The sequence below is a fragment of the Aythya ferina genome (genome assembly GCF_964211825.1).
Source record: "Aythya ferina genome assembly, chromosome: W".
Classification (NCBI taxonomy): Eukaryota; Metazoa; Chordata; class Aves; order Anseriformes; family Anatidae; genus Aythya; species Aythya ferina.
In genome coordinates this window covers 10,796,955-10,812,020 of record NC_140313.1, presented here as the reverse complement: position 1 = coordinate 10,812,020, position 15,066 = coordinate 10,796,955, and the positions used below count along the sequence as shown (strand labels likewise).

The 15,066-nt window shown below is 44.6% G+C and overlaps 1 protein-coding gene across 1 annotated transcript in view; it reads right to left on the bottom strand.

Moving 5' to 3' along the window:
• Positions 1-3,480: 3,480 nt before the first annotated feature.
• LOC311426494 (transportin-1-like) overlaps positions 3,481-15,066 on the bottom strand; it is a gene marked incomplete at its 3' end in the record, with an annotated part of 69,766 nt that continues 58,180 nt past the window's right edge. Inside the window, exons 4-6 of the mRNA XM_084502861.1 lie at positions 14,245-14,394; positions 6,866-6,956; positions 3,481-3,490 (exon numbers count right to left, since the gene is read on the bottom strand). Coding sequence (XP_084358987.1) covers positions 3,481-3,490; positions 6,866-6,956; positions 14,245-14,394 — 251 coding nt within the window. The remainder of the gene's footprint in view (positions 3,491-6,865; positions 6,957-14,244; positions 14,395-15,066) is intronic.

The window sequence follows — 15,066 nt, the reverse complement described above, 5'->3', positions numbered from 1 at the left end:
TCAGTTGGAGTATAGTGGGCCTCAGATCCTCTGTATCCCCGACTCCAAAACCCCAGGGGTCGACCTCGAGTTTCCCCAGGTTCTTTCTGCCAGAGGCTCCAGGTGGGGCCATTCTCCCCGGCTGCAGTGTAGAGCCCATTCTTTACATCTGGTCCTGTTCGAACTGGCCCAAGGGCTACTGCATGGACTATTTCCTGCTTGATTTGTTCAAAGGCTTGTTGTTGTTCAGGGCCCCATTCAAACTCATTCTTCTTACGGGTTACTTGGTAGAGCGGGTTTACAATCAGACTGTAATTTGGGATGTGCATTCTCCAAAACCCCACTACACCTAGGAAAGTCTGTGTGTCTTTTTTGCTAGCTGGTGGAGACATAGCTGTTATTTTGTTGATCATATCCATTGGGATTTGACGACGTCCATCTTGCCATTTTATTCCTAAAAACTGGATCTCTCGTGCAGGTCCTTTGACTTTATTTTGTTTTATGGCAAAACCGGCTTTCAGAAGGATTTGGACTATTTTCTTTCCTTTCTCGAAAACTTCCTCTGCTGTGTCGCCATGCCACACAATAATGTCATCGATGTACTGCAGGTGTTCAGGAGCTTCCCCCTGCTCCAGCGCAGATTGGATCAGTCCATAGCAAATGGTAGGGCTGTGTTTCCACCCCTGGGGCAGCTGATTCCAAGTATATTGGACTCCCCTCCAAGTGAAGGCAAACTGTGGCCTGCACTCTGCTGCTAGAGGGATGGAGAAAAATGCATTAGCAATATCAACTGTGGTGTACCACTTGGCTGCCTTCTATTCCAGTTCGTACTGGAGTTCCAGAATGTCTGGCACTGCAGCACTCAGTGGTGGCATGACTTCATTCAGGCCACGATAGTCCACTGTTATTCTCCACTCACCATTAGACCAATAAAAACTCACCATTAGACCAATAAAAACTCACCATTAGACTTTCGCACTGGCCATATGGGACTATTGAAAGGTGAATGAGTCTTGCTGATCACTCCTTGGCTCTCCAATTGACGAATTAGCTTATGGATGGGAATCAGGGAGTCTCAGTTGGTGTGATATTGCTGCCGGTGCACAGTTGTGGTAGTGATTGGCTCTTGCTGTTCTTTGACCCTCAGCAACCCCACAACAGAAGAGCCCTCTGAGAGACCAGGCAAGGTAGATAATTGTTTAATGTCCTCTGTCTCTAAGGCAGCTATACCAAAAGCCCACTGGAACCCTTTTGGGTCCTTGAAATATCCTCTTCTAAGATGCCAAGGATGCATAGAGCATCCGGGCCAGTCACAATATGGTGCTTTTGCCACTCATTCCCAGTCAGACCCACTTCAGCCTCCAATACAGTCAACTGCTGAGATCCCCCTGTCACTCCATAAATACAGATGGGCTCTGGCCCTTTATAGCTTGATGGCATTATAGTACATTGTGCACCGGTGTCTACTAAAGCCTTATACTTCTGTGTACTGGGTCTGGCTGGAATGTTAACTTTCCCGGCAGCAGCCCATACAGTGCCGTACTCTGTACTTGTAGCTGGAACAGCAGTGTTATCACACCAGTGTTGTGTCTACTGCTGAGCAGCAGTGGCACAGCATTGGGCCTTTCTCTAACCCTCCTAGGGGGTGGGCAAAAAGTGAGGAGAGAAACATCACTAGGGCAGCTGACCTAAACCAACCAAAGGGATATTCCATACCATGTGGTGTCACACTCAGCAATAAAAGGTGGAAACAGGAAGAAGAGGGGAGGGGTGGGCTCTCATTGAGAAGACGTCGGTCCTCCTCTCGAACACCGGCTGCGTGCGTTGAGGCCTTGCTTCAAGGACGTGGTCAATCATCGCTCATTTGTGGGAAGTAGAGAGTAATTTCTTTCCTCTGCACTTCCATATAGCTTTCATTTATTTTGTTTGTTTGTTTTCCTCCCTTTTTCCCCTTTCCCTTTTATTTCCCCTTAGTTAAATTGTTTAGTTCATGGTAGTCTTTATTTAATTATTATAATTATTTCCCTTTAGTTAAATTATCCTTATCTCAACCCGTGAGTTGTTCTTTGCTTTACTTCTCCCCCTCCTCATCTAAAGGAGGGGGAGTGAGAGAGAGGTTGTGGGGTTTAGCTGCCCAGCACGGTAAAACCACCACAGTCCTTTTTGGCGCCCAACGTGGGGCAACACAGCAGAAGAAGTTTTTGAGAAAGGGAAGAAAATAATCCAAATTCTCCTGAAAGCTGGTTTTGCCATTAAAAAGAGCAAGGTCAAGGGGCCTACACAGGAAATCCAGTTCTTGGGGGTAAAATGGCAGGATGGACGTCGCCATATTCCAATGGATATGATCAATAAAATAACAGCAATGTCTCCGGCAACTAGCAAAAAGGAAACGCAAGCTTTCCTAGGCCTCGTGGGATTCTGGAGAATGCATGTGCCAGGCTATAGTCAGCTTGTGAGTCCTCTATATCGAGTGACTCGAAAGAGAAACTATTTTGAGTGGGGCCCTGAGCAACAACAGGCATTTGAACAAATCAAACAAGAAATAGCTCGTGCAGTAGCCCTTGGGCCTGTCCGTACTGGACCAGCTGTGCAAAATATACTGTACACTGCAGCTGGGGAGCATGGGCTCACCTGGAGCCTTTGGCAGAAAACCCCAGAAGAAACTCGAGGTCGACCTCTGGGCTTCTGGAGTCGGGGCTATCGAGGATCAGAAGCCAATTACACCCCAACTGAAAAAGAAATACTCACAGCATATGAGGGTGTTCGAGCTGCTTCAGAAGTTGTGGGTACAGAGGCACAGCTCCTCTTGGCACCGCGGCTACCTGTGTTACATTGGATGTTCAAAGAGAAAATTCCCACTACACACCATGCAACTGATGCTACATGGAGTAAGTGGATAGCGTTAATTACACAGCGGGCTCGAATGGGAAAACCCAATCGCCCAGGAATCCTGGAAGAGATTATGGACTGGCCGGAAGGCAGAGATTTCGGAGCGCCAACAGAAGAGGTAACCCGTGCTGAAGAGGCACCACCATACAATGAGTTGCCAGAAGACAGAAAGCAGTATGTGTTGTTTACTGACGGATCCTGCCGTGTGATAAGGAGCCATCGGAAATGGAAAGCTGCTGTGTGGAATCCCATACGACGAGTTGTGGAAGCCATGGAAGGGGAAGGTGAGTCGAGTCAGTATGCAGAAGTAAAAGCCATACAACTAGCCCTAGATATCGCCGAAAGAGAAAATTGGCCAGTATTGTATCTTTATACTGACTCATGGATGGTGGCAAATGCTCTGTGGGGGTGGCTGCAGCAATGGAAAGAGAGCAACTGGCAGCGCAGAGGTAAACCTATCTGGGCTGCTACCCTGTGGCAAGATATTGCTGCCCGGGTAGAAAACCTGGATGTTAAAGTACGTCATGTAGATGCCCACATGCCCAAGAGTCGCACTACTGAAGAACATCAGAACAACAAAGAAGTGGATCGAGCTTCGAAAATTGAAGTGGCTCAGGTCGACCTAGACAGGGAACGTAAGGGTGAGCTGTTTGTAGCTCGATGGGCCCATGAAACATCAGGACATCTGGGGAGGGATGCCACATACAGATGGGCTCGTGATCGAGGGGTGGACTTGACCATTGAGGCCATCACACAGGTTACCCATGAGTGTGAGACCTGTGCTGCAATCAAGAAAGCCATGAAGGTAAAATCTCCCTGGAACAGGGGGAGATGGCTAGGGTTTCAATATGGTGAGGCCTGGCAAATTGACTATATCAGACCACTCCCAAAAACTCGCCAAGGCAAACAGTACATACTCACCATGGTAGAAGCAACTACTGGGTGGCTGGAAACATACCCTGTAAACCATGCCACGGCCCGAAACACTATCTTGGGCCTGGAAAGACAAGTATTGTGGCGTCATGGTACACCAGAGAGAATTGAGTCTGACAATGGGAGTCATTTCCAAAACAATCTTGTTACCTCCTGGGCAAAGAGGCATGGTATTGAGTGGGTGTACCACATCCCTTATCACCCACAAGCCTCTGGGAAGGTTGAGAGGTACAATGGACTGTTAAAGACTATGTTACGAGCATTAGGTGCTGGGACTTGGCTAGTTAACAATAGGGGGTCTGACAGCCGTGCTGGTCCTGCCGAAACAAAACCCCTACACACTGTGAAAGGAGCTAAAGTTCCCGTAGTGCATATAGGAAGGTGGATGGGGAAGGCAGTGTGGGTTGCTCCTGCCTCGGGAAAAGGCAAACCCACTCGTGGGATTGTCTTCGCCCAAGGACCAGGGTATACCTGGTGGGTCATGCAAAAGAATGGGGATATCAAGTGTGTGCCTCAAGGAGATTTGACATTGAGAGAAAACTAAGTTATATGTTGTAGGAAGATGCTGTAGGATCAACGACAGGTCAACTTTGCAAGGAGCCGGGCAGTGCAACAAGGACTTGAGCTAAGCTGGTGCTGGTGTCCAGACATCCAACTCCGCCTGCCTTGAGTGGCCACTTTGGCAGATGAAGACCTAATCATCAACAGTTCTTATGAACATTTTCCAAGAAAGACCCATGGAATGAAATATACACCTGCCTATTAATCCTGTCCTGTTAAATCCTTGTCCTGTTAAAGGACAAGGGATAATGATGAGAATGCTTGTATGCTAAAGTATGGGGATCTGAGTGTGACACAAATGTTATGGAATAAGGGGTGGAGGTTGTACTGGGTCTGGCTGGAATGTTAACTTTCCCGGCAGCAGCCCATACAGTGCCGTACTCTGTACTTGTAGCTGGAACAGCAGTGTTATCACACCAGTGTTGTGTCTACTGCTGAGCAGCAGTGGCACAGCATTGGGCCTTTCTCTAACCCTCCTAGGGGGTGGGCAAAAAGTGAGGAGAGAAACATCACTAGGGCAGCTGACCTAAACCAATCAAAGGGATATTCCATACCATGTGGTGTCACACTCAGCAATAAAAGGTGGAAACAGGAAGAAGAGGGGAGGGGTGGGCTCTCATTGAGAAGACGTCAGTCCTCCTCTCGAACACCGGCTGCGTGCGTTGAGGCCTTGCTTCAAGGACGTGGTCAATCATCGCTCATTTGTGGGAAGTAGAGAGTAATTTCTTTCCTCTGCACTTCCATATAGCTTTCATTTATTTTGTTTGTTTGTTTTCCTCCCTTTTTCCCCTTTCCCTTTTATTTCCCCTTAGTTAAATTGTTTAGTTCATGGTAGTCTTTATTTAATTATTATAATTATTTCCCTTTAGTTAAATTATCCTTATCTCAACCCGTGAGTTGTTCTTTGCTTTACTTCTCCCCCTCCTCATCTAAAGGAGGGGGAGTGAGAGAGCGGTTGTGGGGTTTAGCTGCCCAGCACGGTAAAACCACCACATTCTGTGCATCTTACATGTCAGGCCATCGAATCCACACAGTCCAATAATCTCGATTGTCTCTTTCCTCCCTCTGGCTGGAGGCAGGGCCCCCCTAATCCTGGTCAGAATCTTCTTCGTTTCTGTGTTTAAAGGACTGTCTGCTGGAAGTTGGAGCAGCAAACTTGTCAGAGAATCCCTTTTTCCCAATTGTTTTCTTTTGCAACACACGTTGACTTCATCTGGATCTGTGGATGTTTGTCCATTGTCTGGGTCTTCATAAATCACCACCCGTATGGCTAATTCCCTCAGGTGCTGGATTCTCCTCTCCATAGTGGTCCACTTGCCTGGTAGACATACAAGCTTGTCGTTGAAGAGGTACCTTTCCCTCACAGCTGACAGGAGATGCCTCCAGAGGCTGTAAGGTCGTGCTCCATCTCCAATTGCTTTGTCAATGCCTGCGTCTCTAGCAAGGGATCCCAGCCGCCTGGCTTCCCTGCCGTCTAATTCCACACAATTGGCTCCCATGTCCCAGCATCGGAGCAGCCAGGTGACAAGCTGCTCACCTATGCAGTGACCAAAATCTTTTTGCACGTCTTGTAGCTCACGCTGGTATAGGTTTCGGGTAGTTACTGTTGATTTTTCGGCATCCTCATCTTCCTCCTCCTAAATCCCCGATGGCCAGGCATCTTCTTCTCTATACCTAGATTTGGCAGAAGACTCTCTACGTTCTAAATGACCTGAATCTCTATACCATTTTTTCACCTTCTCTACAGGGGCAACTTGCACTGCTACAGCTCGTTTCTCTGACACAGCCACAGGAGCTGGAGGGGCTGCAAGAGCTGGATCTGGAGCCGCTGCAGGAGCTGTAACGGCTGCAGGGGCTGGAACTGGAACAACTGCAGGAGCTGGAGTGGCTGCAGGGTCCATCGTAGGGGTCGGAGTGGCTCTTGGGCCTGTCACAGGACTTGGAGTGGCCACAGGATCTGTCACTAGGTTGATAGTAGCATCAATTACAGCTTGATAGGCGTAGGCCAGACCCCAGCATGTTACAGTGATTTGTGTCACTTTGGAACTGTCAGAGTCATGACACCCTTTTTTCAAGCATTCTACCAGTTTTTTAGGATGTTGCAGTTGTTCAGGGGTGAATTTCCAAAACACTGGAGGTGCCCACTGCTCTAGAAACCTGCCCATATCCTCCCACACTCCCTGCCACTCACAACTATCCTGCCTCAGGACAGATCTCTGGATGAGATTCCTAAGTAGTTGTTTAAACAAAACCTGAAGTGCATTCATGAGGAATAACAACAAGAACATGCTGGTCTGAGTATCCCAAGGATATTCAATATCTTGGAGAATTATTGTAACAAGCTTGGAGGACAAGAGGGCAGTGAAGGAGAAAGGGAAAGTGAACAAGTAAGAAAAAATATCTCCCCCTTTCCCCTCCACAGATTGACTCCCTGATGAAAAAAAGGCAATAGGTGTTATTGTTAATGGTTTCTGAGATATGGTTTCCAAAGTATAGAGTCGACGACAGTGCTGAGTAGAAATACCAGGTTAGAGTCATGACCGGAAATTTCATCATCTCATAAGCCACTGTTACAATGCACAGGAAAGTGAAGCCTGTGAGTTGAGATAAAGACAGTCTATTAATATAGGAAAATAATAATAACAATAATAACAATAATGATGATAAAAGTACTACTACTAATAATGTGTACGAAACAAATGATGCACAATGCAATTGCTCACCACCCGCTGACCGATGCCCAGCCTAACCCCGAGCAGTCCGGCCCCCTCCCCCTGGCTAGCCACCCCTATATATTGTTTAGCATGATGTCAGATGGTATGGAGTACCCCTTTGGCTAATTTGGGTTAGCTGTCCTGGGTCTGTCCCCTCCCACCTCTTGCTGCACCCCCAGCCTGTCCGCTGGCAGGACAGAGTGAGAAGCTGAAACGTCCTTGGCTTGGTGTAAGCACTGCTCTGCAACAATTAAAACATCAGCATGTTATCAACATTATTCTCATTCTCAATCCCAATCACAGCACCCTACCAGCTACTAGGAAGAAAATTAACTCTGTCTTAACTGAAACCAGGACAGTTTGCTATTGTGAGTAAGAACACATAGTAACAGAAATACTGCTCTAGTCTGAGTTGTTAGCAGATTACAGCTTGGAAAATTGAAAAATGCCCTAATGACTTTCCAATTGCAAACGAGACTTCATTAATGCAACTGAAATTAAGAGATTTGGCATTTTCCCTGAGAGGGCTTAAAAAAATCACAAATTTGTTGTATCCAGTTATTTTTCAGGAAGACAAAAACAGAGTAACAAAAAGTAATGTCTGAAGGCACTCCTCACTGTTGTTATTTCTTTTTTAATTATGCATTATATGTATTAATAGTATATGCTCCATGAAGTTAGATATTAATACATTAAAAAGGCTATTTAAACCCAGTGGTATAAGATAACCATGTGCACAGCCTGGAAATCATAGAAAGAACAGTGTACATAGTAACAAAGCAAAATGTGGGAAGGGTATTTGAAGGTTTTTTTTTAAATATTACCATGCCAAATTTTAATAAGTACTTCCAGTGGTAAGCTATAAAGTTCTACTGACTTCAGGCAATGGATATAGTTGCTTTGTAACCATAAATTACAAAATAGTATAGGAAGATTATTCAATACAGTTTTGTATACTCTATAACAAACAGTGCTGTGTTAGTCTTATTAAGTCAAAAATCAGGAAAAGAATGGCAAGATACACAAAGCATTAAGAACAAAGACTTTATGGAGTAACAGACATCTTTATCTGAAGAAAGCAACAGGATGCACACAATCTTATGACTTCAGCAACAAGCTGAGTTTCTGTTATAACTTCATATCATCAATACACCATTCATTACAAGAAATCTCATTATGCATTGTATAATAAAAAGAAAGGATTTCTACTGATAAAGACCTTAGGAACCATGCATTATATAAATGTCATCTGTGAACATACAAGTACAATCTAATAATTGAAATCTGTTAGATCTACTCCTGACATATCCTGTTATCGTGTTTTCAGAAAAAAACAAACAAACAAACAAACAACAACAAAAACAATAAAACACCCATCTGTTTCTGCCCACCTGGAAGTGATGAACATGGAGCTCTTGACCAAACTTAAACAGAAAAAGACGGCCTACAGAGAGCAGAAGCAAGGACAGATAGCCTGGGAGAGATACAGAGACATTGTCCAAGCAGCCTGGCATCGGGTTAAGAAAGCCAAAGCCATTTCTTTTAGAATTAAATTTGGCCAGGGACATCAAGGGCAATAAGAAAGGCTCCTATAGGTACATTGGTGATTAAAGGAATACCAGGGAAATTGTGGGCACTCTCTGGAAAGAAACAGGAGACGTGATCACCCAGGATATGGAGAAGGCTGAAGTACTTAATGACTATTTTGCCTTGGTCTTCACTGACAAGGGCTCCAGCCACATAGCCTGTTATAAATGAAGTCTCAACTCAATCTGAATTTTGTAATATTTATAAAACAAATATTTATAAAAGGTATAAAAGCTATAAAAGGTATAAAAGCTATAAAAGGCAAGTAAACAGCGCTGGGTGTACGGGGAGTCTACGCTCCACCAACACGCACACACGAACATCAAACATTCTAAATATACAGAACATTGCTTTACATACTAAACTCGAGTATGCCTATACATATGCACATTCAGAAAAGGTAACAAACAATCCTTTAAGTTCCATGACTTAACAGTCTCCATTTTCCATTCCTTTTCTTGATTACAAACAAGTCTCCATTTTCCATTCCTTTTGAACAATAAGTCTCGCTTTAAGTTGTCAAGCAACTCGGTCTTCAGGCCTTATGTATCCCGTTCTTCCCAGATCGAAGAAAAACATATCCATCTCCATTTCAAGGCCAATAGGCCTGGGTCAAAAGGCACATCCAGGTCAGCAGGGGGCGTAACAGCAAAAGCCTTCGATGGCTGTAGCAGCAGAGGGGCCCATGGCGTAGCAGTCGGATCAGTAAAGGAGCCCGCAGCTCCCTCACTGTCTGGAAAGCCACACGTTTCTGACTGTGGTCCCACAAGGCTCTTTAAGGCCTCAGAGACTGCTCGCCAGGTGCCGAGCAATCTCACTGCAACCTTGCCATTTTTAGTTGCAGAGTCCCACACCTTGACCTCAGTTTGGTCCCATGTTTCAGGATCATAAACTGTCCGATTGTTAAGAAGGAGAATAAGCTGTAAGGTTACCAGGACAGTCTTTGTTCCTAAGGACGTATGATTCCCCATAATGCACAGCTGCTTACCAGTGAGGGGCGGTTGTGTGTGTGGGTCCTCTTCTCTCAGCTTGAGCTTCTTCCCAGCTCCGGTGCGCCCATTTCCAGCAACTTTCTGTACAAGCTTCTCTGAGCAGTTTGCTGAGTTTGGCCGAACCTATCTTCATGAGGTGATCAACATGCCTGTTCCCTTCCTGGTCTCCGTTCTGCTAGCCTGTTCCTTTTCATTCCTTCTTTCTGCTTCTTTATTGATGACATAACTTCTTCACATCGTGTTGTCTTCTTTTTTTTTCTTCTCTTTTTCTTGAGGGCAGGCTCCCCTCTTATACCCTTCTCTCCACAGCAGTTCTTTTCAAAACAACTTTTCATTGGTCAAACAACTTTGAATGTAACAACAGCAAACACACAGAAACTTCCATGCCTTAATGGCTGGAGAACAAGCAACCCGAGACTGCATGGAGTCTCATGAATTACCCTTCTTTGTTCCCTCTAAACTCTTTTATATTCCTGATGACCTCATCGTTAAGAGTCTAATGTTATCTCAAACACAGGGCTTTCCATCCCCCATGGCCACACTCTCAAATCTTCCCCTTCTTTATTAATATCAACCATTTTCTTGACACGAATTACCACTCCATATGTAACAGCCCAGACCCCAGATCACAAAGGCAGGGACTGGGAGAATGATGAACTGCCCAGTGTAGAAGATTAAGTTCAAGACCATCTAACTGAAAATCTTTATAAAAATATGGTCTTTGATTTGTAACAAACTTCAAATAAATATTACAGAATCTATTAATATTTCCCTTGACAAATGTGAAATCTATCAGATACAGCAGTTGGAGCTAATTAAGCAGTAAATATGTGAAAGAACAAACTCCAGAGGTATATTGTTAAAAATGGAAGTATAATTGTCATGACAGCATCTTTTTTATGCCACTATTTCAATTACATGCAAACCCAGTTTTTAGCATCAACTCTACAATAAAAAATTTGAGCATAAAGGAAAAGCACCTATGTTTCAGTACTTTTGTTATAAATTAGACCACACAATTTACTGGTCTATTGAAATTATTTTATTAATCAAGTAAGCAGACACAAGCAAAACAGCACTGGGCAGCTGGGGAGTCTCCGCTCTGCAACAGCATGCAACTTCCCTTTCCAGGGTTGCTGTTTTATAGCAGTCAAGTTCCAGATTTTCGGGACTTGTTGAACTGGCTGAGGCTGCGCCTTCTATTGTTGAGAGGGGGGTCGTTGTTCCTCTGCTGGTGATCACGCTTTGTGCTTGTGTTCAGGTGGGGGTAGTGAAGCGGCAAACAGGATGTCTCGTTTCACTCAAGGATGTTTACCCAGTACCCCCTCCTGCTATCTGCTTGCTTAATCCTCCCCTTTACCAAGGCCGTTAAATTGTACAACATTATCTCCTCAGCAGATTCTCCAAATTCCTCAAAGACAATGAACAAACCCCCACTAATTTATCACACTTTCATGCCAATAACAGGACAGGGGAAGGCTGCTGTGTGTGGTTTTTTTTTTGGGTGTTATTTTGACTCTAGCTCCTAAAAGCAGATTTCTAAACTCCACAACTCTAAAAAGCTGAACTTCATGACAAAATTCCCCCTCATAGGGCAATCATTAACTTTCAATTTCCTTCTGTAGTGAAGCTCTTCAGTCCTTCCACTGCTCTTAAACATTCAAACCTTGCTTGCTTATAAGGAGGAGCTACGCTAAGGTCCTGCCCAGCTTAGAATCCCTGGAAAGTTTTAACAGTCAGACAACTCCTAAATGGAATTATTTCCTGATAACTTCGTTGGTCCTCAACACACGCAGCATTTATTTCTTTTTAATTTAAATCCATGTTTCAACATTGGCACAAGGGGTTTTAAAACCCTTTGTGGTGCAATTGCTTGAAGTAACGAGGAAAATAAAACTAACATTCACATTTTAAAGAAGATGTACAGCATTGAAGAGGCTTTCAGGGTAGGGCGTAGTTGCATTACCTGAGCATCCCTAGGCTTCCAACCTTAGATGCTATCGCGCTGGGGAAACCTGGTGTGCTAGCTTTAAGGAACAGTACGGAGCGTAGAGTGGAGTGGAGACACCAAAGCTAGACTCTGTGACCAGGTGGGGACTCGATGGTTCTTGTGCACACTGAGACCGGTAAGCTGCACTTTTTGCTACCCTGAGCCAAGGACCTGTCATGTTTTGACAAATGCTGTCCCCTAGTGTACTTTTGCTCATTATAATATCATTATAATACCAAAACACACCTCCATCCCAAAAGCTACCCGCCTCCAAGGTGCGACCACCCCTCACCAAGCATGCACTCTGAATTTCTCAGAGCCTATTACTTTAAACGGAGACAGGAGAACTTTTCACCAATCATAACTAAGATATGCTTGACTAGAGTCCCTCAAGCTCCACCTAAGATATAGAAAATAATATAAATTGGCCTAAGAGAGAGGGGATGTCAGGGAAGATACCACTGTCAGGGGAGATACCATCCCGAGGGAATACAACATCCTTAGGACCTCCTGAATCCTGGGACCAGTCGACGGGCTGAGCCTCTCTTCCCCCCCCCCCCCCCCCCCCATTGGGACACCTTTGGGTGAGATTTGAACACTTGGTTATAAATCTTTCTAGAGTCTTTGATCGTTTTAATGCATTAATTTCTAGGCTGCGCACCTGTAACACCTGTAACACCTGCGTATTTCATGTGTGAGGAATGTTTTAACAATTCGTGTCCATAAAGAACAATTCTGTTTGAATCCTGTCTGCCTCTGGGCCCTGCACTGGCAATGCACGAGTCGTGGTGAATGGAGCCAAGTCCAGTTGGAGGCCAGTCACTAGTGGCGTCCCCCAGGGCTCGGTGCTGGGGCCGGTCCTCTTTAATATCTTCATCGATGATCTGGACGAGGGCATCGAGTGCACCCTCAGTAAGTTCGCAGATGACACCAAGTTAGGTGCGTGTGTCGATCTGCTTGAGGGTAGGAAAGCTCTGCAGGAGGATCTGGATAGGCTGCACCGATGGGCTGAGGTCAACTGCATGAAGTTTAACAAGGCCAAGTGCCGGGTCCTGCACCTGGGGCGCAATAACCCCAAGCAGAGCTACAGGCTGGGAGAGGAATGGTTGGAAAGCTGCCAGGCAGAGAAGGACCTGGGAGTGATGGTGGACAGTCGGCTGAATATGAGCCAGCAGTGTGCTCAGGTGGCCAAGAAGGCCAACGGCATCCTGGCTTGTATTAGGAACAGCGTAACCAGCAGGGCTAGGGAGGTGATCGTCCCCCTGTACTCAGCTCTGGTGAGGCCGCACCTCGAGTACTGTGTTCAGTTTTGGGCCCCTCGCTACAAGAAGGACATCGAGGTGCTTGAGCGGGTGCAGAGAAGGGCGACGAAGCTGGTGAGGGGCCTGGAGAACAAGTCCTACGAGGAGCGGCTGAGGGAGCTGGGCTTGTTCAGCCTGGAGAAGAGGAGGCTCAGGGACGACCTTATTGCTCTTTTTAGGTACCTCAAGGGAGGCTGTAGCGAGGTGGGGGTTGGCCTGTTCTCCCACGTGCCTGGTGACAGGACGAGGGGGAATGGGTTTAAGTTGAGCCAGGGGAGTTTTAGGCTAGATGTTAGGAAGAACTTCTTCACTGAAAGGGTTGTGAGGCACTGGAACAGGCTGCCCAGGGAAGTGGTGGAGTCACCATCCTTGGAAGTCTTCAAAAGACGTTTAGATGTAGAGCTTAGGGATATGGTTTAGTGGAGGGCTGTTAGCGTTAGGTTGGAGGTTGGACTCGATGACCTTGAGGTCTCTTCCAACCTAGAAAATTCTGTGATTCTGTGATTCTGTGAAAAAGGCTGTTAAGGTCCTTGAAAGCATCCAAAGAGGGCAACAAATCTGGTTAAAAGGCTAGAAGGCATGTCCTATGAGGGGTGGCTGAGGACACTTGGGTTTGTCACGCTTGGAGAAAAGGATGTGGAGGGGTGACCTCATTGCTCTCTATAACTTTCTGAGGAGGGGAATTGGAGAGGGAGGGGTGGCCCTGAAGTAGTCTGTCAGTTGGACTTGATAATTAGAATAAAAATTTAGAATAAAAATTCTGCTATACAACCAAAGCAGGTGTTAGAAGTTGCCTGCAAATAAGTAAAAAATGCAAATATGCTTATATTGTGGAAGAGGCACACAATAAGACAGTAGTTAGAAAATCAAAAATCCATGTAACAACAACAAAAAAATCTAGCTGATGTTCTCTTCACCATACTTTATTTACTGTTTTCTGACAGAAGAGAATAGGAAGCAAAATCATAGAATCATTAAAGTTGGAAAAGACCTCCAAGGTTATCTCGTCCAACCACCCCCCTACCACCAATATCACCACTAAACCATGTCCCACCACGTCCAACCTTTCCTTAAACACCCCCAGGGACAGCGACTCCATGACCTCCCTGGGCATAAGTATGACTTTCATATATTCCCACTGAAGATGAATATCAGCAACAAAACATGGTGAAGTTGCAACAATTATTGGAAGCAAACAGTTTTCAGAGTTTAATAATTCTTCATCCCGACTAGTGCAGCTACAATCTATATCAATAACTTTTTCAGTATGCAGAATATAGCAATAAGAGCAAACTCACCTACAGTAGCTCTGATTAAGGGGGAGGAATCACCAATATTGTTCATACATTCACTTTTAATGAAGTCAGTTACCCCATTTGGAAAGCTGTGGAAATGTGTTTTTACATTATTCTTCAAGATGAGACCACTCAGGGAACGTGTTGGTTCATCTGCAACAGAAAATAAGTTACATTCAACCTTCATTTGGCCCATAGGAGAAGGCAGATTTCCAGAACAACGCTGCAAAAGCAAAGCTTATAATGATAAATATTAATCTTTATTTCCTTATCTCTCCTTCCAGCTACACACATCAATTTATGTAGTAAAGCTTTTAATGTTCAGAATTCATTTTATTTATTTATTTATTAAAAATGAGAATATCAGTATTGTCAATTCTACACATTTTAAGAGAAAGGTTTCTAAATATAAAAGCAATAAATAGATCTGAAGTCACAGGATATAGGAGACTCATGGAAGACACTGGTCAGCCAAGGACATTCAGACATTCTGACTATACAAGACAAGTTTGCTATAGCACTGTTACTATAAGAAATTGATGACAACCCAGCTTTTACCACAATAAGACCTAAAAATGAGGTAGGGACTATGCAGAAAGTCCTTTCCCCCCAACTCTCACAGAAATACATTGTTCAATTTTTCTACAAAATATTATACTCCCTTCAGATGCCATCTGTTCTATTCATCTATTAAATTAATAATCAGAGGGAGATGAAAAAAGGCTTTATAAATGTTAACAGATAAGTGCTATATAGTGTGAACCATAAGAAAAAAGCTACTAGAATTGACCTAAACAGAGTAAGAATTTAAATTTAAGTAAAAAA